Raw genomic sequence first — 23627 nt, forward strand, 5'->3', positions numbered from 1 at the left:
GTACATGTGGTGTTTGTTTTTCTATTCTTGTGATACTTCACTTAGAAGAATGGTCTCCAGTTCCATCCAGGTTAATACAAGAGGTATTAGTTCACCACTTTTTATGGCTGAGTAATATTCCATGGTATACATATACCACATTTTGCTAATCCACTCATGTATTGATGGGCACTTGGGTTGTTTCCACATCTTTTCAATTATGAATTGTGTTGCTATAAATATTTGAGTTCAGGTGTCTTTTTTATAGATTGTCTTTTTATTCCTTTGGGTAAATACCCAGTAGTGGGATTGCTGGATCAAATGGTAGTTCTATCTTTAGTTCTTTGAGGTATCTCCCTACTCCTTTCCATAGAGGTCGTACTAGTTTGCAGTCCCACCAACAGTGTATGAGTGTTCCTGTCTCTCCATATCCATGCCAACAGCTGTTGTTTTGGGACTTTGTGATAAAAGCCCTTCTCACTGGTGATTAGAGATGTTGAGCATTTTTTCATATGTTTGTTGGCCATTAGTCTATCTTTGGAAAAATTTATGTTCCTATCTTTTGCCCTCTTTTTAATGAGGTTGTTAGATATTTTCTCGCTGATTTGCTTGAGATTCTAGTTATCAGCCCTTTATCAAATGTATAGCATGCAAATATTTTCTCCCATTCTGTAGGTTTTGTATTTAGGAGCCAACTGTAATGATTGTTTCTTTGGCTGAGCAGAAGCTTTTCGATTTGATCAGGTCCCATTTATTTACTTTTGTTGTTGCTGTGATTGCTTTTGGCGTCTTCATAAATTCTTTGCCTAGGCCAATGTAAGAGTTTTTCCAACATTTCCTTCTAGAATTCTGATAGTTTCATGCCTTTAGTAGAATTCATCATGGTAAAAATACTCCTTTTAGATCAGTGTTAGAACTTTTATTGATAAGCCATTGTATTTATATTTCTGATTTCTATTTTGCCTAAAATAAAAAATAATTTTAGGTAGCAATTAGAGTGGAAACCAGAACAATGGATTTTTTAAAAAGTAGGTATGCAGTAGGGTCTGGGATTATCATTATTATTGAGAATTAAATTTCATGCAGAGCTTTCTAACAGCTAAGATAAACATCGGTCACTTGTAATAGGAGAAACCCCATGGAGGATTTCATAATAAGCAACAAAATTTAACTTGTAGCCTATGTCTTTTAACTCAGAGCCCATTTCCTTAGTGACCCATTTGGAGCAGGAGTGCCTGACATTGGCATCTGGGATACTGACACCATTGATAGAAGAGAATCAAGCAAGTTTGTGTCACTTGGAGGAGACCTCCACCTTTATTGGAAAGCTCTCATAACTGTATCCCTGAAATTCTCATAACTCAAATGTTAATATCTGCCACAAAAGTTTTGTCAAATAGGGATTAGGCAAAGTCGAAGAGATTTCTTGAATACTGGACATAGAATGCACAATTTTATAATATTTTCCCAAACAGATCATGGAATATTTCTGTTGGAAGACAGTCTTTAAGGTCTAGTAAATATTCTTTGGAATATATTAATAGTTTAAGAAACACTTCTCTAGAGATAATAATTTAGATTATCAATTTAATAAAAATACTTAAAGGATTTACTACTGTGTACTGGGGTTTGGCAATATAGAGAAAAGATACAGTCCCTGCCCTCAAGAAGCTCTTGGTTTAGATGGGAAAGCATAAACTAATTGCAATCCACCATGCTAAATGGGGAGTGAGAGAGGCAGAGATTGTTGGAACTGGTAACTGTTTGAAGCGAGTTGTGGAGATGCCAGGAGTTAATGTGGTGAGATAGAAGGTGGGAGTTGGCAAGGGCAGGAGCAGCGTATGGGAAAGCACAGAGGGGTGAGCAGGAAGGGACTACTTTTTATTTACTTTCTACATTATATGTGTAGGTTGATAGGGTCTTCTATACGGTTTTGAGTTCAGTTGAGAAATAATATAATTTTGTGAATTATCAGTTTTTTTGGTGCTTCACAGACTGACATGACGCCACTTTTACTTGCTGTGAATAAGAAAAGCCCAGCGATGGTGGAGTTTTTACTAAAGAAAAATCCAAATGTAAATGCAGTTGATAATTGGAAAAGGTACAGTAGTTCTTTTTTTTTTTTTAACCTGAGTGATATTCTGGAGTGGTAATCACACATCAGAAATATTAAATTAATAAGATTAACTTGTAATCATTGGGATATAGTACAAAATATCAACGCAAGTCATGAAGTAGAAAAGCAATTATATTTGGACTAGGCAAGATAAAGGACAGTATATAGTCGGATGCATCTTCTCTTATTGTATTGACTGATGTGTGTTATTTGTAATCTGATGGTTTTGGTCCTATGATCTTATATTATTAGCTAAGGGGGTTTTGTATTCATTTTATTTTTTAATGACATGACTTTAACTTTCAGTTTATGCCTCAACATTGAACTTCTTAATTCTCTTCTAGTGTTTTTCTAACCTCCCCTTATATACTTTTCTTTTAAAAATGCTATGTCAGAACTCCATAGGAGTTACAGGTCATTTAGTCTTTTCGATGACTCTTTTCTGTAAGTTGCTTCCTTCGAATATTGATGTTAGGTGATCCTTAACTGACTCTTAATTGCTATTACCAGCTCCTGTGAGTTCATCAGTTTCTTTCCTTTTTCATTTCTAGTGTATTTTGATGTTTTTCTTTTTAATTTATTTGGGCCAAGGGAAAAAAAAAGATAGCTTAAATTGGATAAACTTTTCCTTTAATGAAGACAAGCCATGGGTGGGTAATGAAGAGAAAAGAGATAGGCTTGACGTTCATAAGACTAGGTTTAATCCCTAGTTTTGCCACTTGCTAGGTGTGTGACCCTGGGACTACTACTTAACACTGAACATATTTTTCTGATATGAAAAGGAAGATAATAATATATCCTCCAAGAGTGGTTGTGTGCAAATAAGATTATATACAGAGAACATTTAATTCAGTGCCTAGCACATGCTTGTAAGCATCATGAACTGAAATTACTAGGACTACTACTAATACCGTTAGTATTATTGGTGTTTTAAGCCTACAGAGAGCTCTTATTTGTCTGAGCCTGAATTACAATAGCTGACTGAATTACAATCTATGACATCAGACTAGGGAAGTCATGGTGAAATCTTCCCTGAAATCTTTGCCTACTTTTGATAATTGACATCAGCATAGTTTCTTGCTCATAAAAGGAGTTTAAGTTAGCAACTTTACTATGTAATACCTCAGTGGGGCAAGAGGCTTCCTTTCTGTTCCTTCCTTTTAGCCTTGGTGGAAATTTACAAAGCACTCAAGATGCTTATGTCTATTAGTACATATAAATGGTGAACTCTACACTGACAGGGAAGATACAACATTGATAAAGTTTATAAAATTAGCTGTTTAAATAACTTCACCAAAGTTCCTCAGGGTGAAATTATCTGTCTGTTATTTTAGAACTGCCTTCATGCTTGCCTTACGTGGGAAATCATTAGATATAGCCAATCTTCTTCTGCTTCACGGTGGCATTGATGTCTCTCTTAAAGACACGAGAGGATGGACTGCAGAAGATTATGCTGCTTCCAATGATTTTAAAATGTAAGTGTTTACTTTAAAAGGAAAATTTAACACTGTACTGAGGTTTAAAATAATTATTATAACTATAGCATCTTACACATCAGGTGAGATTTCATAGTTTGGTTCAGGTAGTTTTAGAATGGCAGTGAGTTAATCCACTTCATCAGCCAGAAATCAAGCCAAAGGGCTAGACTAGTTAGAAGTAGCAAGGGGCACAGAGTTCTTTATCTCAGGACTTTTAAGACGTTTACCCTTAGGGATCCCAACGTTGTACATCTCATTCCAAGTATAACCCCTCTGCGTGGGATAAAAATAGTGTCACATCTTTGGTTTTTCTAATTAGTTGGGTCTTGGAATGTCCAGTTTAGCAGAAAATCTTTGTACTGTCCCCTGGGGGCTATCTCCTATCTATCCCCTCCTTGAATTTTTCAAGAACCTAAGGGGTTCCCTAAGTCCAAGGGAGATAATCTTCTTTTACAAGTAAGAAGGAGGAGGAATAAAGACATTCTAATCATTCTCTTATTTCCGTTGATTCTGTTGCTGTATTGTTGCCATTGAAACTGGTCCTACAATGTGATGTGATTTTTTTTTTTTTTGAGACAGAGTCTCACTCTGTTGTCCAGGCTAGAGTCCCGTGACATCAGCCTAGCTCACAGCAACCTCAAACTCCTGGGCTCAGACAAATCCTCCTGCCTCAACCTCCCAAGTAGCTGGGACTACAGGCATGTGCCACCATGCCTGACTAATTTTTCTATATATATTTTTAGTTGTCCATATAATTCCTTTCTATTTTTAGTAGAGACCGGGTCTTGCTCTTGCTCGAGACTCTTGGTCTTAAACTCCTGAGCTCAAACGATCCTCCCACCTCAGCTTCCCAGTGTGCTAGGATTACAGGCGTAAGCCACCTCGCCCAGCCAATCTGATGTGATTGACCTTTGCTACCAGGATGCCCTGACTGATTCACATCCCTCAGTCTTCATGGCAGTGCATCCTTAGACTTCAAAATTACAACATATTTTAGTTCACATGCATATTTTTATATGCTCAGACATTGCTCCCAAAGCAGCAGCATTGTGCTCTGGTAGCTCGGCCTCCTAGCTTTAGCCACACACATAGTGAGCAAATTGACCCTTCCCCCCATATTCAAAACCTTATTTGGAGTCCCTGTGTTAGCCTAGTCCTTCTGTCAGTTATTCTTTGAGGTTCTTTTATGGCTTTTCCTTAGCAAATAGTATATGTGATTGTTCTGTTCAGGTAACGTTGCAGGAAGAGATCGAAGCTTCCTTTCTCCTTTGTTACCAGATTTGTACCCCAAGGCCCCTTTCTGTCTTGTGTGGCAGCTTTTCTTAGGTAGTGGAAAGTCCCGTATCCTCCTTCCCCAGAGTAGTGGTCACCAACTTCTGGTTGGCCCCTGAAGTGATTGGTTTCCATAATCATGAAAATCTCCCGAGCTACGTGTATCTCTACCTCAAGTTTTTAAAATATTTTAAAATTCTACCTGACAAGGAAGCCCTTCAGAAGAACTCTCTGAATCTAAAGGAGGTGAGTTGGAACAAGCATGGCTAAGCCCCATCTATGACTCATCAGCATCCATGTAGAAGAGTAGGGCTTGTGTGGGCAACACATATACCAAAATTAGGAGAATACCGAGAAGATGAGCATGGCCCCCACCCAAGGATGACACTCTCATTTGTGAAGTATCCCATATTTTGTGGAAGGTCATTTGACTACTTGCTGACTAGCTCCAAGGATACTGTGTGAGTCAAAGCAAAGTGGGTGGCCCTCAATATTGAAATTAGGATTTTCACTATGAAAATATCTGTGTAAAATACCTGTGAGATGAGAACAGAGATGAGTAACCTGTGAGATGTTATGTGCAAATATTTTGTCAGTATGTATCTCGGAAATGGCAAAATGTCAATTTGCATCTCCTTCATGGAACATGGAAAAAAAGAAAACTAAGGTTTTGTCTTCCATGTCAGTTGGAGATAAACATGCAGATGAAGCATCATTCTAACAAAGATCTGGTGGTTCAGAGTTTGGTTAGGTAGAGAAGGAATAGTAATAGTCCAAGCCAAATCTTGACATTTATTTGTTTCTGCCCTTGGTGCAATTGCTGAGCTTAGTAAGAGGGGACACTTATGTTATCTAACTCACCAGGTCGGTGCCTCCCACCTGTAATCTCAGCTACTCCTGAGGCTGAGGAGGGAGGATTCCTTGAGCCCAGGAGTTTGAGGCTGCAGTGAACTCTGACCATATCACTGCATTCCACAGTGGGTGACAGAGTGAGACCCCAGCTCAACAACAACAGAGACAACAACAACAAAATTATGTTATCTAATTTACTGATAAATCTATTCTTAAATAAATTTTGTTGCAAATTATATAATAGCTGAGATACCCTCAATTACAAGCCACAAAGAATAGAACAACTACCATCTACGATTAGGACTTAATAACATTTTCTGAAAACTGCAGCATGTGGCTATTAGAACCTATGAAGAAATGCACATTGGGTTTTATTTGGGATTCCAAAATAGTGTCAGCAATTAAGTTCAAAAACAAATTATTCCATTGCTTTCTCTGAGCACTTTAAAAATGTTATCTTGTTAAATGTTCAAAACAACCTAATGAAATAAGGCAGTATAATCCTTATTTTTTTAGAAGAAGACAGTGAGGCTACGAAAAGCAGCTTGTCCAAGAACAAATAGCTATTGCTTATAGAGCTAGGACACTTTGCATTATATCAAGCTAACCCTATTTAATTTACTGAGCTATACTGGTCTGAATTCGTCACTACTTGAACTTACTTTTTTTCCTTCTTTAGTTAGAAGCTTATAAGTTTGTAGAGCATACAAATTTGAAGTGTATGGCATAATTAAAGTTCTGATCTTAGCTCTGATATTGTCTGAAATATGCTAAGAATTTAATGTATTTGGTAACTGTTTTTCATATCGGTATTCAAATAGTAATTTTATTTATTATGTCTTGTATACATAGCCTTTACAAACACATTCTAATAGAGGAAGCAGGAAGTGGCAATGAGAGCAGCCAAAATTCTTCTAAGCATCCTTCTCAAAAGAGCAAGCCAGGTAAGAATTCTGATAGTGAATTTGTCTCAGTGCTCCTACCCTAGGTAAAAAAATAAGATTAAGGAAGTTTTGATCCCAAAAATGCAGGTTAAAAAAACAATGTGTAAATCACATATTTTTTATTACAATTTCTTTCTTTAAATTAACTTCTTTGGTTTAGAATTCAGAATTATTGAAGAAGTTATTTGTAAGTAGTTTATAAATCCAGTTATCTGAAAAAAATTAGTTTAATTATGGTCCCTAAAACCCTATATAATATTTTTGTATAAATAAGAAAAAAGAATTTTAAGTTAGTATGTTGCATGTTTCCTCTGTAATCACATTATACTAAATGGGACTTGTTATAAAAATGGATCTTCTACTTAATTTTTATAATAAATGGTTTCTATTTCGTATATGAATTTAATTAGAGTTGACCCTTGAACAACCTAGGGGTTAGTACCAATCCCCAGTATAGTTGAAAGTCAGCATATAACTTTTGACTCCCCCCAAACTTAACTGCTAATAGGGTACTATTGACCGGAAGTCTTACTGGTAACATAAGCAGTCGATTAACACATATTTTGTATGTTACATGCATTATATACTATATTCTTACAATAAAGTCAGCTAGAGAAAAGAAACTTACTAAGAAAATCATAAGGAAACCTATATTTACTATTTATTAAGTGGAAGTGGATCATCATAAAGGTCTTCATCCTTGTCATCTTCACGTTGAGTAGGCTGAGGAGGAGGAGGAAGCAGAGGAAAGGTTGTTCTTGTCATCTGTGGGTGGCAGAGGCAGGAGAAAATCTGTGTATGAGTGGGTCCCTGCAGTTCACATCCAGTAGTGTTCAAGGGTCAGCTAAATTACATAGTGATCTGTGTCATGAAAAATGTAACTGTCTTTAAAACTGGGAACTCAAAAATACTTTTCTGGTACCATACACAAATGGCCATAAGAAATGCAAGACTTAGCCAGTGTGCACCAAATACCACTAGGAGATTGATTTTGAAAGATGCCTCCTGCGTACAGAAGTCTGAAAGAAGCACAGGTTATGTTTACATATTCTCATACCAACAAGGTCTCAGCATTATTGACTTCATTTCCCCCTAAGTGGAAACCGAATGAGATAGATTTCGTTAGAACAAGATGTGTTCTTCTATCTGCTGCATGATTGTCACGATGACAGTAATTTTGTTAGAAGACGATAATCTGTTATCATTAGCAAAAAGATTATCACAATAAATATTCCAATAGCCCAACTCTAGGCTCAACAAATTGTAACCATAGTACAAAAACGTTTCACCATAACAAGATTGCTACCATGCTACCTAGGTGTGACACCTAATGCATTATACAATCTGAACTGTAGGAGGACACCTTTGATTTCTTATATACTTATGAAAGAACTATAAGTTTGTCTTTGTAAGTGGCAGGGACATGGTTTTGGTCTTTAAGGTGTTCCTAATAGAATAGAGCTGCCCCTATGTAATTTCTGTCTTTTTTCAACAGAATTTTCAAAGAGGACATCTTTCTTTCTTTATTCATTTGTCCATTTAACAAATAACTATAAAGTGTCTTTTAGGTACTAAGCATTTTTCTAATGTTGCAGAATACACACATTTAAAAAATACAGTCAGGAGCATGTCATCATTGTTGCCATTTTTTATTATTTGTGCTTTACTTAGTGCTCACTGGGTACCAGATGCCCTCTGGGAGCTTACAGTTATCACTTACTGTGTAATTGTAATTTATTATGTTCAACATGTGCCCGACACTTTCATTTCATGGTGAGGATTGAAAGCTTTGAAAAAGTGGATAGGATTTAAAGTAAACATACAGAGTGAGGGGAGATTTGCCATGGAAATAGGCAGAAGGAACATCTGGCAAGACTACATGATTGGCAGAAAGAACAGCATGTGCAAAGGGTAAGAGACATGAGTGAACTTTGCAGGGTTTGCAAGCAGTTCAATTTTGCTAGTGCAAAAAGTGTGACATGGGAGTGGTTGGGAATGAGGTGACTACCTAGGGAAGGCAAGCTTAGGGAAGACTTGTTAATACTATAGAAATGAGCAGATCTTATCCTGTAGGCCATGGGATATTTCTCAGGTAGAATCCTTTCAGCTGCAAATAATAGCTGACCTAAGGAAAGTTGGCTGACAATAGGCACCAGAGTTGTTTGGATGTTTCAGTGATAGCACCAAATCCCTCTTGTTGTCCCACTTCCAGCTGTGTTGCTAGCAATGTTTTGTTTATGTCTCCTTTCATGGTCGGCTAATTAGCAACAGCTGCTATCGTCATGTTCTCACAAGACAATATCTAAAGGCTGGAAGGGCTGCTTTTCTTCATATGTTTCTTGTAAATAGGGAGAAAACTCAGAAGCTTGCAGTAGACTTCCTGAATGTTTGACTGGCTGAGTTATACCACATGCTCATTTCTAAATGAGGCGTGGGAAAGTGGATGTAATTCGTGTGATTAGCTTAGAATAATCATTTCTCTTTTTGGAGCTGGGGAGGGGTACTGAGATGATAAATGTCCAAGTAGAATTGTGTTTCTCTAGCAAGAAAGAAGGAATAGCTATTGGTTAGGGAGCCAGCAACGTTTACTGCAGAGATTCATTGGAGAACTTTGAGTAGGGGAGTGAGAAGATTAGATTTGAGTATGAGGGCATTCTGGTTATGGTCTAAAGCAGGGATGGGCAAGGTTTTTCTGTAAAGGGCCAGATAGTAAACATTTCAGGCCATGTGGTGTCTTGTCATATCTACTCCACCCTGCCACTGTAGTGTGACAGCAGTCATAGATAAGATGCGAGGGAATACGCATGACTGTGCTTCAGTAGCACTGTGTTCACCAAACCATGTGGCAGGCTGCTTTTGGTCAATGGCCTGTAGGGGATAAATGCAAAGTAACCCCATAAAGAGACTGAGAGACAAAGGAAGTTTTTGTAGTAGTCAAAGCCATAATTTCCTTGTCCACCAGTCCTGAGACTAGCATCAATCTATTATGAGGTTTTCAACTATCCATCTGTGGTGAAATAAAGTTAGGAATCTCTGTTTATTCATTTTTTTTAATGTAGGTCTTTTTCTTGGCATTCTACACATTTTTCATTAGTTTTACTTAATGTTCTTTTTAATTTAAGAAATAAGCATAATAGTTGGTGCATTTCTTTTCCCTGTGAAAACCATCAGTTAAGGGCCCATGTTTAGAAAATATAAACATAAAATAAGTATAAACTAGGAAATATAGCAGAACATGTATTTAAATTTATTTTTCCAGTGGCAGTAGAAATACAAAGCAGAGGCAGAAAAGAGGTATAGTTAATATGATTTAGCGATTATTGAATGCAAAAAGTTAGGGAGCAGAGAGGAATCTCAAAGGATTCTTAAGTTTCCAGGTCATGCACTAACGTTTAAACTGGACAGGAGGAAGGGGAGTAGGAAATTGTCAGGTGAATAGAGAAGAGCAGCAGGTCAACAAGGAAGACTACCCTTTCTCTATATTTGTTGAGTTTAATGGACTATTCATGTAGGTATTTTCAGGAGGCAATTGGATAGTAGGCATTTCTAGCTGGAGGTAGAACTCTGAGGTTGAAGATGCAGACTTGGAATAATATTGTTATAATAATTAGGCACAGTCATAGATCTGAATGAGCTTGTCCATGATGGGAAAGATTTAGAAGGAGAAGGTGGCCAATGACAAAAACCTGGGAATATCCACATTCTCCAGAGGAAAAGGAGGTAGTAAAGAAGACTGAGCAATGGCTAGAGAAAAGTGGGAAAGGAATCAGAGGAAGTGATGTAAAAATTTTTTAAACAGTGAGAATTTCAAGGAGAGAGTATCAATTTTGACAAGTAAGATTACTAAAAAGTAAGTGGATCAAACTTTTTTTTTTTGAAACAGAGTCTTGCTCTGTTGCCTGAGCTAGAGTTCCGTGGCATCAGGCTAGCTCACACCGACCCCAAACTCCTGGGCTCAAACGATCCTTCTGCCTCAGCCTCCCAAGTAGCTGAGACTACAGGCCCAGCCTGATGCACAATTATTATAAAAAGGAAATAAACCCTGCTGAGTTGCTAAAAATTGACTGTGACTTTTTTCACTTTGTTTCTAGAAACTTTCATACTACAGAAGATATTCTCGGTCATCAAAATTCTCTATTGTTTATTTTGGATAAAATAGGATTTTTGCTTGTTGTACATTATTTTCTGACATCATTGTTTCATCTACCCCTTTTATGTTTTTGTTCAAATGGATATAGAAATACAGATATCTCCAAGGCAAATATCAAGAAAAACATACTAGGGAAAGGTATTAATACTGTGAAATCACCTTTTGATTGTAGTCACATATAACACATCCACTTTAAACAATAAAAATTTCATATAATGCGGTTGTGTCTGGGCTTCCCAAGACCATCCCCAGATTTGGTGATTCACTACAAGGACTGGCAGGACTCAGCAAATAGTCATACTCAGGGCTTCGGTTTATTATAGTGAAAGGACACAAAGCAAGATTGGCAAAGAAAAATGGTGTCTGTGGTGAAATCTGGATGAAACCAGGCACAAATTTCCAAGAGTCCTCTCCATATAGAGTTACCAGGATGTGCCCAATACACTTGACATCAAATTTTGACAACACATGTGCAGTGTTGTCTACGAGTACCAGAATCTCATTAGAGACTCAGTGGCCACGTTTTCTGTGGAGGCTAGTCATGTAGACATCCTCTCCCCTGCATGCACCAAAACTCCAGACTCCCAAAAGGAAAGCAGCTATTCAGAGTATACCACGTTGGTTGTCCAAACAGTTTAGGCACCCTGAGCCACTCTTACCACTTAGGGAATGGTAGGAACCCTCCCAAATCCAAGTGCCCTAATGCCAGCTGAGGGTCAGCCTTGCAAGCAGGTCTTTCTAAGGATAGCATTCTCCTGCCTGCTTGATGAAGTCTTTTCTGCACAGCAGTTGTAGCCCTGACTTCCATTTTGGTGTTGCCTTAAAGTTTTATATTAATAGCAAATAATAAATATAATGATATAACATGGGACTGGTTTCAGTTGCATTATCCATAATAAGTTGCAATGCTGGTTACTTTTTTTGACTTTTGGTGAATATTTAACAGGTATTTGTATATAAGATACTATGGCAATGTTAGGTAATTGTAATCTGTCCTTTTTGATAAACCTTTCAGTAAAATTGTTGGATGAAATAAGCATAATGATTTGTGATTTGAAATTAGAGTCAAAATGTCTTATTTTAATTTATTGGGATGCTCCAGTTTAGATTCATATTGTGTTAAATTCCTGTTTCTTGTTTATAATTGCAAAATAAGATAACAGAGTCATTTTACCTATTACCTTCTTGCCTAAGTGTGCAATTAAAATTATTTGCTTTATGTGTTGTATATACTTCAATTTGAGAGATAATGTCCATACTCTGTTACTTTGATCTTTAATTATCTCCAGTGTTCAAGCTGTCTCTTGTTATAACATATGGTAATAACAAGCTCAGTGAATCTCTTTTTTAAAAAACTTAATAACGTTATTTTCTAATGCAGTTTTAAGTTCATGGTAAACTTGAGAGTAAGGTACAGAGATTCCCATACACGTGATGCCTCCCCCACAGGCATAGCCTTTCCTGTCATGAGATCTCCCACCAGAGCGGTACGTTTGTTACTATTGGTGAACCTACATCGACACATCATTGTCACCCAAAGTCCATAGTTTACATTAGGGTTCACTCGTAATGTTGTGCATTCTGTGGGGTTGGACAAATGTATAATGACATGTATCTACTGTTGTGGTATCATATACAGAAGAGTTTCATTGCCCTAAGAAATCCTCTCTACCTACCTTTTCATGCCTCTCTCCCTCCCCACTTACCCCTGGCAACCACTGATGTTTTTGCTGTATCCATACTTCCACTTTTTCCAGAATAGCTACATATAGATGGCATAATACAGTGAATACAGTGGGTATCTTTTTGAATATTTAAAAAATTAAAGATCCAAGTAATTCCATATAACCATTTAAGATATTCTTTGTCCTTGCTTTTGTCTTCCTTTTTTTCTTGTTCATCGGTGTAGGATCTGATGACATATGCTTTACATGCTGAAAAAGCATGATTTCTATAGACATTTGCCATGTAATGGGGAAGGCTGAGAAAAATGATGTCATGCAGTTCTACACAGCACATACCTGCTGTATGAGGTGGGTCCAGATGGACCGTAGTAATGGAAGGGGACAATCTCAAGATGTTGTACTTCATCAAATTGGGATTACAAAGTGTTTTATACTGACTTTGCCATTGGAAATAAGACCAGATGGTGAATACTATAGGTGAATAAATATGTTCCTCACTGATCCTCTTCCTCTGAGGGATGAGTTTGACAACAGTCTGTATTATTACAGCATGGTTCACCTACAACTGGATTGTCTGTCATAAGGAATGCCATGAGGGTCACATGTTTTCCTCTACATAAAATGAAGAGAATTTTTTTCCTCCCACTAGGGAGAGGAAAAACTGTTGGCACATTCTTGGAACTTGAGTAAATTGAGAGTTTTATTGATATATATTTTTTCATATCAGCTAGCACTCCCTGGGAACTCGCCATGCCTCCCCAGGATTTCTTCTTAAGCTTCTCTGAATATGAGGTAGGGATAAGCCCTTAAAGGAGTGATCATTCCCATGGTTCTGTGGAGGTATTAATAAATGGTAGGTGAATTTGAGCCTTGTTTGCACCATGCATAGGGCAGAGAAAATCGCTAGAACTAAGTACACTTACCACCATGTTCTCCAGAAGAGGATAGCAAGAGGAAGTATATTGATGTCTGTTGAGGTCTCCTCTGCTGGCAGCCAGGAAGTCTTTGCAAGGGTTCTTGTCCCTTGCCTGTTTCCTGCGTCTTGCCATGCAGACACAGCACAGTGCCCACAAGCTTAGCTTCCTTGTAATAGCATGTTTTATCCTACACTGAACAGAGCTGGAGAAGCTGTGTTGTGTCACAGCAAACTAAGTACAGTGGTCCCCCCTTATCTATGGGGGACACATTCCAAGACCCACCCTGGTGAATGCCTGGAACTACTGATAGTACTGAGCCCTATCTATACAATGTTTTTTCTATACATACATATCTATGATAAAGTTTAATTTATAAATTAGTTACAGTGTGTGATTAACAACTATTAATGGTAATGAAATAGAACAATTATAATAATGTACTGTAATAAAAGTTATGTGAAAGTGGTCCCTCAAAATATCTTCCTGTACTGCACTCACCGTTCTTGTGGTGATGTGAGGTGACACAGTGCCTGTGTGATGAGAGGAAGTGAAGTGAATGTCAGGGGTGTTGTGATGTAGTGTTAGGCAACTGTTGACCTTCTGACTGGATGTCAGAAGAAAGAGCATCGTCTCAGGTGATCCTGGATCATGGAGCCATGGTGATGTTGACAGTTGGATGTAAGGGACAGACGGTGTCGATGGCTGCAGGTGGATAGCATATCCAGGGTGGACACACAGGACAAAGATGATTCATGTCCTGGGCACAGTGGATCGGGATGGCTCCAGATTGCATCATGCTCCTCAGACTGGCACACAATTTAAAACTCATGAATTGCTTATTTCTGGATTTTCTAATTAATACTTTGGACCATGGTTGATGATGGGTAACTGAAATTGCAGAACTCAAAACCATGGATGTAATATTGTGAAACATATGTTTGATCTTCAACCCTGTTTCCTGGCATATGACTTCTAAAATCCTTAGAATCTCCAAAGTGATGTCTTTTTGTATGCTAATGACAGACTGCTGGCTGGCAGCCCCTAGGTAGCTTTAGGTTGGGGGCTGGTCACCAGAAAGACCAAGGCTGGATTAGAGAGTTGGGATTCCCAGGTCTACCCCACAAACTCCTGGGAGGGGAGAGAGGCTGAGGGTGATATTGATCACCAAAGGCCAGTGAAACAATCAGTCATGCCTATGTAGGGAAGGTTTCATAAAAGTGTAGGACTGGGTTCGGAGAGCTTGCAGATGACTGAACACTTGGAGGTTCCTGGAGGGTGGTGGATCCTGGGAGGGCATGGAAGATCCACACGGCTTCCCTATCTATACCTCACCCTGTGCATCTCTTCATCTGTACCCTTTGTTATATCCTTTCTGATAAGCTGGTGAATGTAAGTAAATGATTCCCTGAGTTCTGTGAACTGTTCTTGCAAATTAATTGAACCCAAACAGGGGGTCATGGGAACCCCAACTTAAAGCCAGTCAGTGAGAAGTTCTGGAGGCCGAGATTTGCCACTGCTGTGGGTGAGGAGCCTTGGGGACTGAGCCCTCAGCCTGTGGGTTCTGATGCTATCTCCAGGTAGGTGGTGTCAGAATTGAATTAGAGGGAAGCCAGATGGTGTCTGCAGCAGAGCTGATTGCTTGCTTATTGGTAGGGAAAACCCCACACATTTGGTCATGGAAGTCATTTGTGTTGATTGTTCTTGTGGTGTGAGAGCAGAGGAAAAACACATTGTGTGTGCTTTTTTCCACACATATAGTGGTTGGGGGGACTGCTGTATACTGTGTTCTGACTGCTCCCGGTCCATTGGTCCAGAAATCACGCTCTTTGACACTGTTCGCTCATGATACCGATTCTGCTGATGATACCCTTTCTGTCAGTCTGTAGGGTTCAGTGAGGAATATGATTATTCTGATTATTGTACACAGCAGTTGACTTGTGGGTATCAAATTTTGATAAATCCCAATCTTCCTTGCATTTGATAAATACAAAGGGGGGAAGTAAGTGTTCTTAATGCATTAGTTGCCTATCAATAGTATAATTAATATTAATTCTATTATAGTCTCCAGGTATGGTACTAAAGGAATACTTTGTAACAAAGTTTTGGAGTCTTACGCTTTTGTTTTAATAAGGTCTAAAACATGCCCAAAACTGTGCATGCATTTTTTCTTTTTATAAACATGGACTCTTACTGTGTTGAACTCCTGGGCTCCTGAAGTACTCCTCCCTCCTCAGCCTCTGAAGTAGTTGGGATTACAGGCACATACCACTGTGCCCTCTTCTGTTTTTAATAGTTTACATTTTTCTATTGTTGATTTAAAATGTACCTTATTTTTTCCTTAACAGAGGATGATGATAGGAGATCTGAAGACTCTTCTAGCAGGTAAGATTTTACAGATTTTTAAAAATTAAATGTTTACCAGTCAAATACAGAGAAAAAGCTAATATTTGTTGAGTTTTCTACTCTGGGCTAGAGACCATATTATGTGCATCATCTCATACAGTCATCCTAGCAGCTTTGCAAGGATCTGTGCTATGATAACCAACTTTCTACTAATTAGGAAACTGTGGTTCAGAGAGGTTGATTAATTGGCACGTGATCCCACAGTTAAGAAGTAGCTGACTCATGATTTGACCATCAGCCTACCTGGCTCCCAAATCCCTTCGCTTGCCCCTCAGCATAGATCGCTAGAGACCTGTGCAGCACTGGGAAGAAGGTACACGTCCAAATCGGAGCAATTCAGAAAGGCAAATTTAGTTCTGTTATCTTTCATTGAGAGTTTTCCTTAGAAGCCTGACTAGTCCAAGAGTTTGTCCTAATATATTTGACAATGTCAGTGGTACCCAGTACCTTGTGTTTGCCATCAAAGGTTTTAGGCCAGATCTCACATACCTCTGGCCATAAGCTTTTACATAAGTGAGACCAGGCAAGGCCTAGAGAGGAATTATTTTACTATAAGTGAAGGATATTTACATACAGATCATTTTATTAAGTATGTTTAGCATTTATTTAGTGGCTATTTCTAATTGATTTCTCTACTTACTCACTTTCCAGTTTGAGTTTCCCTTTAGACTAGAACTCCTGCCTAGTTCTATGTTGTTGTTGGTTTTTTTCCTACAGCCTTTTTTTTCCCTTATCTCTTTTTTTAATGTTTCTTTTGTTATATAATTTTTTCCATTTCTGCCAGGTAAGCATTTCCCATTTTTCTATAAATAGAATCAAAAGAACACAGAATTTCAGGATTTTAAGAGATCTTAGTAACTAATCAAAGTGCCCTCTAGTACTTTAACCTGCGCTTAACATGCTGGTCAAGTGATTGTTCAGATGGAGAGCCCGAACTCAGAGAGATTAAAGTGACTCATTTGGAGATAGTAAGTGGCAGAAATGAGATTTGAACTGAGGGTCCTTAATTCAAAGCCCAGTACTCTTCCTTCTTTATCATCCTATAGGTGAGTGTTTTTGTAATAGAAATGGATAGTGGGTCTAGTGAACCCAGTGGAATAGGATGAGAGTGGAATTTGCTGGTGAACCCAATGGCAGTGGAGAAGAATCTAATGAGCAGGAGAAGGCCAAGTTTGAAGAAAAACAACACTGTGTTAGATAGGAATAAGGATTTTAGAAAAGAGACCAGAATATTGGGGTTCATGACAAATTTGATAAAGAAATATCATGGGAATGAAGGACACAGGATGTTGGGAGGTATCTAAAAAGGCACATTAAAATAAGGGATCCAAGGGAGTCCTAAGCAGGCTGCTGGTTATTTTGTTTACTGGGAGGAACTGACAAACTTGAAGGCTTCTGTTGAAAGATGTTGAAAGAATTTTAGCCACTGGGAAGAGTTTCTACAGCAGATAGGAGTGGGGCATCACCTACTTCTACCCCGACTTACAGAGGGGTGACTTAGAGCCCCTCAAGTACTAGGGGGCTGGAGGTTGCTGAACTACACAGATCTGTGGCCCAGGGCAAGTGTCCCCTCTCCTGTGCCTCTTTCCCAATTTGTGGATACCCTTCCCATGGACATGTAGGGTAAGGACGGGGTAGAATTGGCTGGCAAATCAGTCATGGAGCTTCACTGGGTAGTTGGTAACATGCCTGTGCTGCGGGTAGATGACGGAGACACCATTTAGCTTGTTTTCTGGGAATGGGAAAATAGAGATCTCTTACTCTTGGTCATTTGAGCCCAAGCTTTCAGGAATGTGTACTTTCATAGGCTTAAGATTGAAAGGTTGGAGATTGTCACTGAGGCCTGCAGAAGAGGAATCTGAAAGTGGGAGCCCACAGAAAGGAAGATACTTAGACAGTACTTAGGGAAAGAGAGGTACAACTACCAGGACTCTCCAGCAGTCCCTCTCTCCTTGGTCATGTGGGTGCCTATGAAGGTTTTCAATGGCTGGCTTCCCAGTTTATGTGGACCTGAATAGTAGGACCTATGTAGGGAAAATAACTGGATTTTTATAATTTTTAATGTTTCACTCTTTCTGGGAGGAGTATTCTGAGTAACTGCATGTGCCTTTGTTCTTTGACTTAGTAGCTTTCAAACATTTCCAAGGACTTCCTGTACTGTTTTAGGGTAAAGGGAAGCAATGGAGCCTTCTTAAGTGGTTTCCATGCTGAAGGAACAGGACTGCCATATTTCAGTGACAGAGATTAGTTATTGAACTACAGATGGACAATAAAGAAGGGACAGTGTATCTTTCTACCTTTTATGAGGTTATTTGGTTGTTTCCAGTTCAAGTCACAAAAGTTACAGCAGCCATGAATTGGATTTTCAGTTCAGCCTTCAGGACAGACAATTTGAGTAGTCAAATTATTCTGAGGCTCTGCCAGTATATTGGTTGCCACTAATTGTTATGAAACTAAGAGTGAGTCTTCCTTGAATATTTCCTAGGTTGGGAGAGGTGGAGGCAGAAATAGGTAACTAAAATATTTTTTCAAACAGAGGACATATTTTAATTCTGCCAAGAAACATTTAATATGCAGATAGCTGACCTTTCCCTGGATTTTGTTTTTGTTGTTTGGAGGGAGCACTTGGATATGAACCAGAGAAGGAAGGAAGGGAGGGAGGAAGGAAGGAAGGAAGGGAGGGAGGGAGGGAGGAAGGAAGGAAGGAAGGAAGGAAGGAAGGAAGGAAGGAAGGAAGGAAGGAAGGAAGGAAGGAAGGAAATCACTCATTTTTGTTGTATATTTGTGTTCTGAAATATTTTCAGTGAACTGGAAGTTGATGTTTGTCAGTCATGGCACTCGTCAGATGATGAAGACCCCCTTGGTCCTGAGCCCAAGGTAAAGTGTTCTCTTGTGAAATTAATTTTTCTGCTCTGAACCTAGTTTTTTATAGTATTTCCTCATGAAATTTAACAGTGGTAAAGGGTTGATAAATCCTTTGAGGGAGTGGGGGCTGCAAAAAGAATAGACTGGAAAATACAGAGTGACAGAGAAATTATATTAGCAAAAGGTTTCCCACAATAGAGGAAATATGAAATTTGGTACAGGTTTATTTGGAAAGTATTTTTACTGTGATTTTTAAATCCTACTGACATGACTTTTATAGTACTTATATATACATAAATATTTGGATGCAATTGCTTATTATACTAATTATGGAATCTCTCTGGTGCCTTTTAGGTCCCAAAATGTATAGCACATAGCATATGATTTCTTTTCTCCTGGACACTTATTATTTTGGTATCATATAGTTTTTAGCAGAGATTTTTCTCTTATTTCTATTCTTGGTTCTGTAATTAGTCTAAAATAATGTTAGAAATTGTGGAAATTTAGCTGGGCATGGTGATGCATGCCTGTAGTCGCAGCTACTTGGGAAGCTGAGGCAACAGGATTGCTTGAGCCCAGGACTTCAAGACCAGGCTGGGCAATGCAGCAAGACTCCATCTCTTTTAAAAGCAACAAAACAAAAATTGGGGTCATGTAGAAATTTAAATTCTCTTTTTAAAAATCGATATTACAATGGATTCCGGTGTGTTTTCTAATTCATTCCATTAGAAGTATATTCACAACTCTTCATCTAATTGAAGAATACATGTTTTGCCCCAAATAATAACCAGTTCTAGAAGCAGAGACTCTTAACAACCTTATGGGAAGACTTTCATTTTGCATTGTAATTTTTAAAAATAGCCACTCAAAGACCTTGTATTACATTCTAAAATTTCAAATTCCAGAAATTTTTGTATTTAGTTATTTCAATAATCATTTTAAAGATCCTGCATTACTATGAACTACTAGAGGTTAAGAATCCTGGAGTGCCTAGAATAAAGTCTTTCACCTAAGAAGCGTTTTAATACTTTTTTAATGTGAATAAATGAACAGAGAAATGGATTTCTATATACTGGAATGTTACAAGTAGTATATATAATATATCTAATCATTTAATGCAGTTCTAAAATGTGGCTTAAATTTATATTCCCTTTGAATGCTTAATATGTATAAGTTCAGGTGACTTATGTTGAGAAAATGTATCCCAAATAAGAAGGAAATAAATGAGAAATATGTAAGTAGGAAAGAGAGCTATAGAATATTTTCTGGTATCTGCCAACTGGAAGCTTAGATTAGGACTTTAGATTAAAATTTCTTAAACATTTTTTTAGCCCCAACCCCATGTTCTATTAGATACACATTTTCAAGCCATACATTACTCTTTCTAGTCCTGATTATCAATCCTTTTTCCAAGTAGAAAGGTGATGAAACATTTCTTTTTCCGTTTTTCTCTCTCTGTAGTTACAATGTTACAGCATTCAGGTACTGGTAGATGGCCATGTTTAACTATTAATAATTGAACATCTTATCTTACAGTAATAAGATTAAACTCTTTATTACAGAAGTATTTACAAAAAATTAATTGTAGGATAAAGAGTAATCAGTGTCATTAGGGATCTGTTATATACAAAAGTCTCTGTTCTATCTATATCTGTATTTTTCTGTGTACCTTATTGCACTGAACATTTTCCTTTTCTTCCTTCATACTTGATAGACTGGTCATGTCTTTCTTTTTTTGTTTGTTTTTCCCTCCTTCCCCACTTTTTAACAATGATTTACCCAAGCCTACGTTTTTCCTTCCAGAACACATTTCTTCATTGTCTGTTAAGTCCATCTCTGTCTCCATTGTCAGCACATTTAGTTAGGGCTTTCTCTTCAGCAGCTGTGTGTGGCTTCCATTCATCAATCATTGCCCCACAAGGTTTATTCTTGCTTTTCTCTTGGAAGGAGCTGAATTTATACAATTATTTATATTTAGATTTTTGACAAACAGAATAGAAGAAACTTATTCTGTTTGTAATGCCAAGCCATTTCAATAAGATACTACTAAAAACTAAACTCTCACCTGTTCCCCCACAAGAGGTCATTCATGCAAATAGAAATCAAGCAAACACATTTCAAAATCTAACACATAATTAATTTATACTTCTTTATGATAGTTTTTTCAATAATACTCTAAAGCATCGGGGCTACATTTTTCTTCTAGGTTATTTTGGTTGAGAAAATAATCTAATGGATATCATAGTGTTTGTATAATAGCCAAGTAGGAGTGAAGGAAGTAACATTCTGAGGAAATCTGTATCAGTTCTCATAATCCTCACCCCATGACAAGACGCAGGTTAGTAAATGGCAGAGTTGAGCTTTGAATCTACATCTGAGTGGCTCCAAAACCTGTGCTCTTTGTTTTAGACCATATAGTAATGGTAAATATTATAATTATTTTATTCAATTTGATACTTGTTATTCTTAAAGGTGTATTTTTTTTCCAGGTTAACTCAAAATCAAACTTAAAGGAGCTATATATTGCTTTTCTGAAAAGGAAAAATTGTAAGCTATTTGAAGATTGCCTATTGATGTGTTATCTGTTAGAACCTTGAGAACAGGAATTCTGATAGTATGAAGCTGTGGTTGAAAGCCTTCCCACAACATCAGGCAAAGTCCAGGGCTTTTTCATCCTGCCTTTCCATCACCTGACCCTCTTCTGAAACCTTCTCTCAAGTCTTTAACAAACCCTGGTCTTACAAAGGTAAGTTGTTTTTTTCCAAAACCTTTTCCCCCCATGCTTTTCCCACATACCATCCCCATGATCCTCACAATGATGACAAGGATCCTAGAAAGAAATGGATGTCATCAAGATCATAATAAAAAACAAGGGTGATCACAAGAGAGAGAGAGAGATGTGCAGGATTGAGATTGAAAAAAGTCGGTGACAGCAATTCTTAGGTTTGCCATTATGGAATGCAATCAAAATCTATTAATTTTTTCTCAAATAAACAACCTATTATCATCAACTCATAGGATTGCCAACAGACTACACAAAACTACCTTGGGAAGATGATTTTTTACTTTTATAAACACCTCCAGCAATGAGGAAATTTTGTATTATTCTCAGAAATCTTTATTAACTTTAGTATTCATAGTGTTAAACGTTGACATAAATTCTTTCATCTCTAAAACTTAGGAATCTTGTTGATTTGAGTTTTTAGTCCTTTACTTCTCTCCTCATGTGAATATTCAGTCCTGCTGACAATCGTAGGTGTACTTGAAAACTTTGAAATCTTCAACTTGACAATTAGCTTTTTTTTTTTTTTTTGTGAGATGGATGGCGTCTGGCTCTGTTTCCCTGGGTAGAATGCAGTGGCATCATCATGGCTCACTAAAACCTCAAACTCCCGGGCTCAAGCGATCCTCCTGCCTCAGCCTCCCCAGTAGCTGGGACTATAGGTGTATGCCATCACACCCAGCTAATTTTTCTACTTTTAGTAGAGACAACGATCTCACTCTTGCTCAGGCTGTTCTCAAAATATTGAGCTCAAGCAATCCTCCCTCCTGGGTGCCTCGGCCTCTCAGAGTGCTAGGACTATAGGCATGAGCCACCATGCCCGACCAGCTGCATTTTTTTATACGAGATCCTTTCTCCAGTTTTTAACTGGCATCCTATATGGTGTAAATAGAAAATTAGAGCTCTTAGTGTGATGTTGTAATAAGAAAACCACATGAATTTTAAACTTGGGTGTTACATTTCTTTCTACATCATAATAGTACTTAAAAATGCCCCATAATTCTATAACCACATAAGCATTTCTCTTCTACCATTTGAAACTTTTAAGATGAATTTTTCCTCACTTTTATTTTTATTTTTACTTTTTTTTTTTTAAGAGACAGGCTCTTGCTCTGTCACCTAGGCTAGAGTACAGTGGCAAGATCAAAGGTCACTGTAACCTTGAACTCCTGGGCTCAAGCAATCCTTCAGAGTAGCTAGGGCCACAGGAATGTACCACAATGCCTAGTTTTTAAAAATTTTTTGTAGAGACAGGTCTCATTATGTTGCTGGGCTAGTCTTGAAATCCTGGCCTCAACCAATCTTCCCTCCTCAGCCTCCCAAGCATTGGGATTACAAGCATGAACCACTGTGCCTGGTTGTAAGATGAATTTTTAAAAAGGAGTCTTCTTGCAGCATCTTGAATTGGTGTTTTAAAATTAAATCTTTTCGTTAAATTAAAAAATTCACATTGCCATAATATTCTAGAAATAAATACCTACATATAAAAGTATATTTTATATCCTCAAAACAGATGTTGAAACACATAATTGAAAAACTGAATCCCATGGTTTTGTTTCCCTCCTCTCCTTGTCATTTTCAAAATTTCAGAGTTTTGTATAGGTTTGCACTATTTAATTCTACCAGATTACTATGTTTATCTTCTTAACCCCATATGCTTTTCCTGAGTTAGGTCATCTACTTGTACTCCAAATATATTTATCCAGATCTCTCTTCTAAGTCCCGTGTGTGCCTCAAATTTCATATGTCCTAAACTGAAAACCTTTTCCTGACTCTGTAATCTCCTCTGTCATCTGGCTTCCCCATCCTAGTAAATAACACCATATGATAAATAGCACTGAAACATTGAAAACTCCTGCACTCACTTCAGCCCTCCCTCAGATGGCCAATCCAATTACTCACCAAGTTCTGTATTTTCTGCCTCCTTACCATTTTTCATATCTTGTTACCATAATTCACTCTCTGACCTATGAGTTTGAAATACTGTTTCCAGACCCCCACCCCCATGTTCATCTATCTTTACATTGCTGCTAGGGTGACTCTTGGTAAATGTATCTGTGATGATCTAAGTCATCTGCTTATTGAAGGATCCCACTACATGAGGGGGACAGTTCACGTTGTAGATGATGCATATGTTTTGTGGTTTGGACTGATTCTCCACGTTCTCTCTCTATCGAGTCCCTC

General features: G+C 37.9%; 1 protein-coding gene and 1 pseudogene across 5 annotated transcripts in view; both read left to right on the plus strand.

The window, feature by feature from the left end:
* LOC123625017 (putative ankyrin repeat domain-containing protein 19) overlaps window positions 1–23627 on the plus strand; it is a 45911-nt gene that overhangs the window by 7895 nt on the left and 14389 nt on the right. For 4 of the 5 annotated variants that reach the window (XM_045533210.1, XM_045533209.1, XM_045533211.1 and 1 more), the window contains exons 4-9: window positions 1974–2080; window positions 3430–3570; window positions 6550–6641; window positions 15739–15775; window positions 18601–18673; window positions 21251–21407. In XM_045533210.1, the coding sequence (XP_045389166.1) occupies window positions 1974–2080; window positions 3430–3570; window positions 6550–6641; window positions 15739–15775; window positions 18601–18673; window positions 21251–21355 (555 nt within the window). In that variant the 3' untranslated portion in view covers window positions 21356–21407. Of the gene's footprint in view, window positions 1–1973; window positions 2081–3429; window positions 3571–6549; window positions 6642–15738; window positions 15776–18600; window positions 18674–21150; window positions 21408–23627 lie in introns of those variants that run through there. The other variant, XM_045533208.1, reaches the window with a different exon arrangement.
* Window positions 5161–5261, plus strand: LOC123625578 (annotated as a pseudogene).

This window comes from Lemur catta, chromosome 20 (genome assembly GCF_020740605.2).
Source record: "Lemur catta isolate mLemCat1 chromosome 20, mLemCat1.pri, whole genome shotgun sequence".
NCBI classification, from domain to species: domain Eukaryota; kingdom Metazoa; phylum Chordata; class Mammalia; order Primates; family Lemuridae; genus Lemur; species Lemur catta.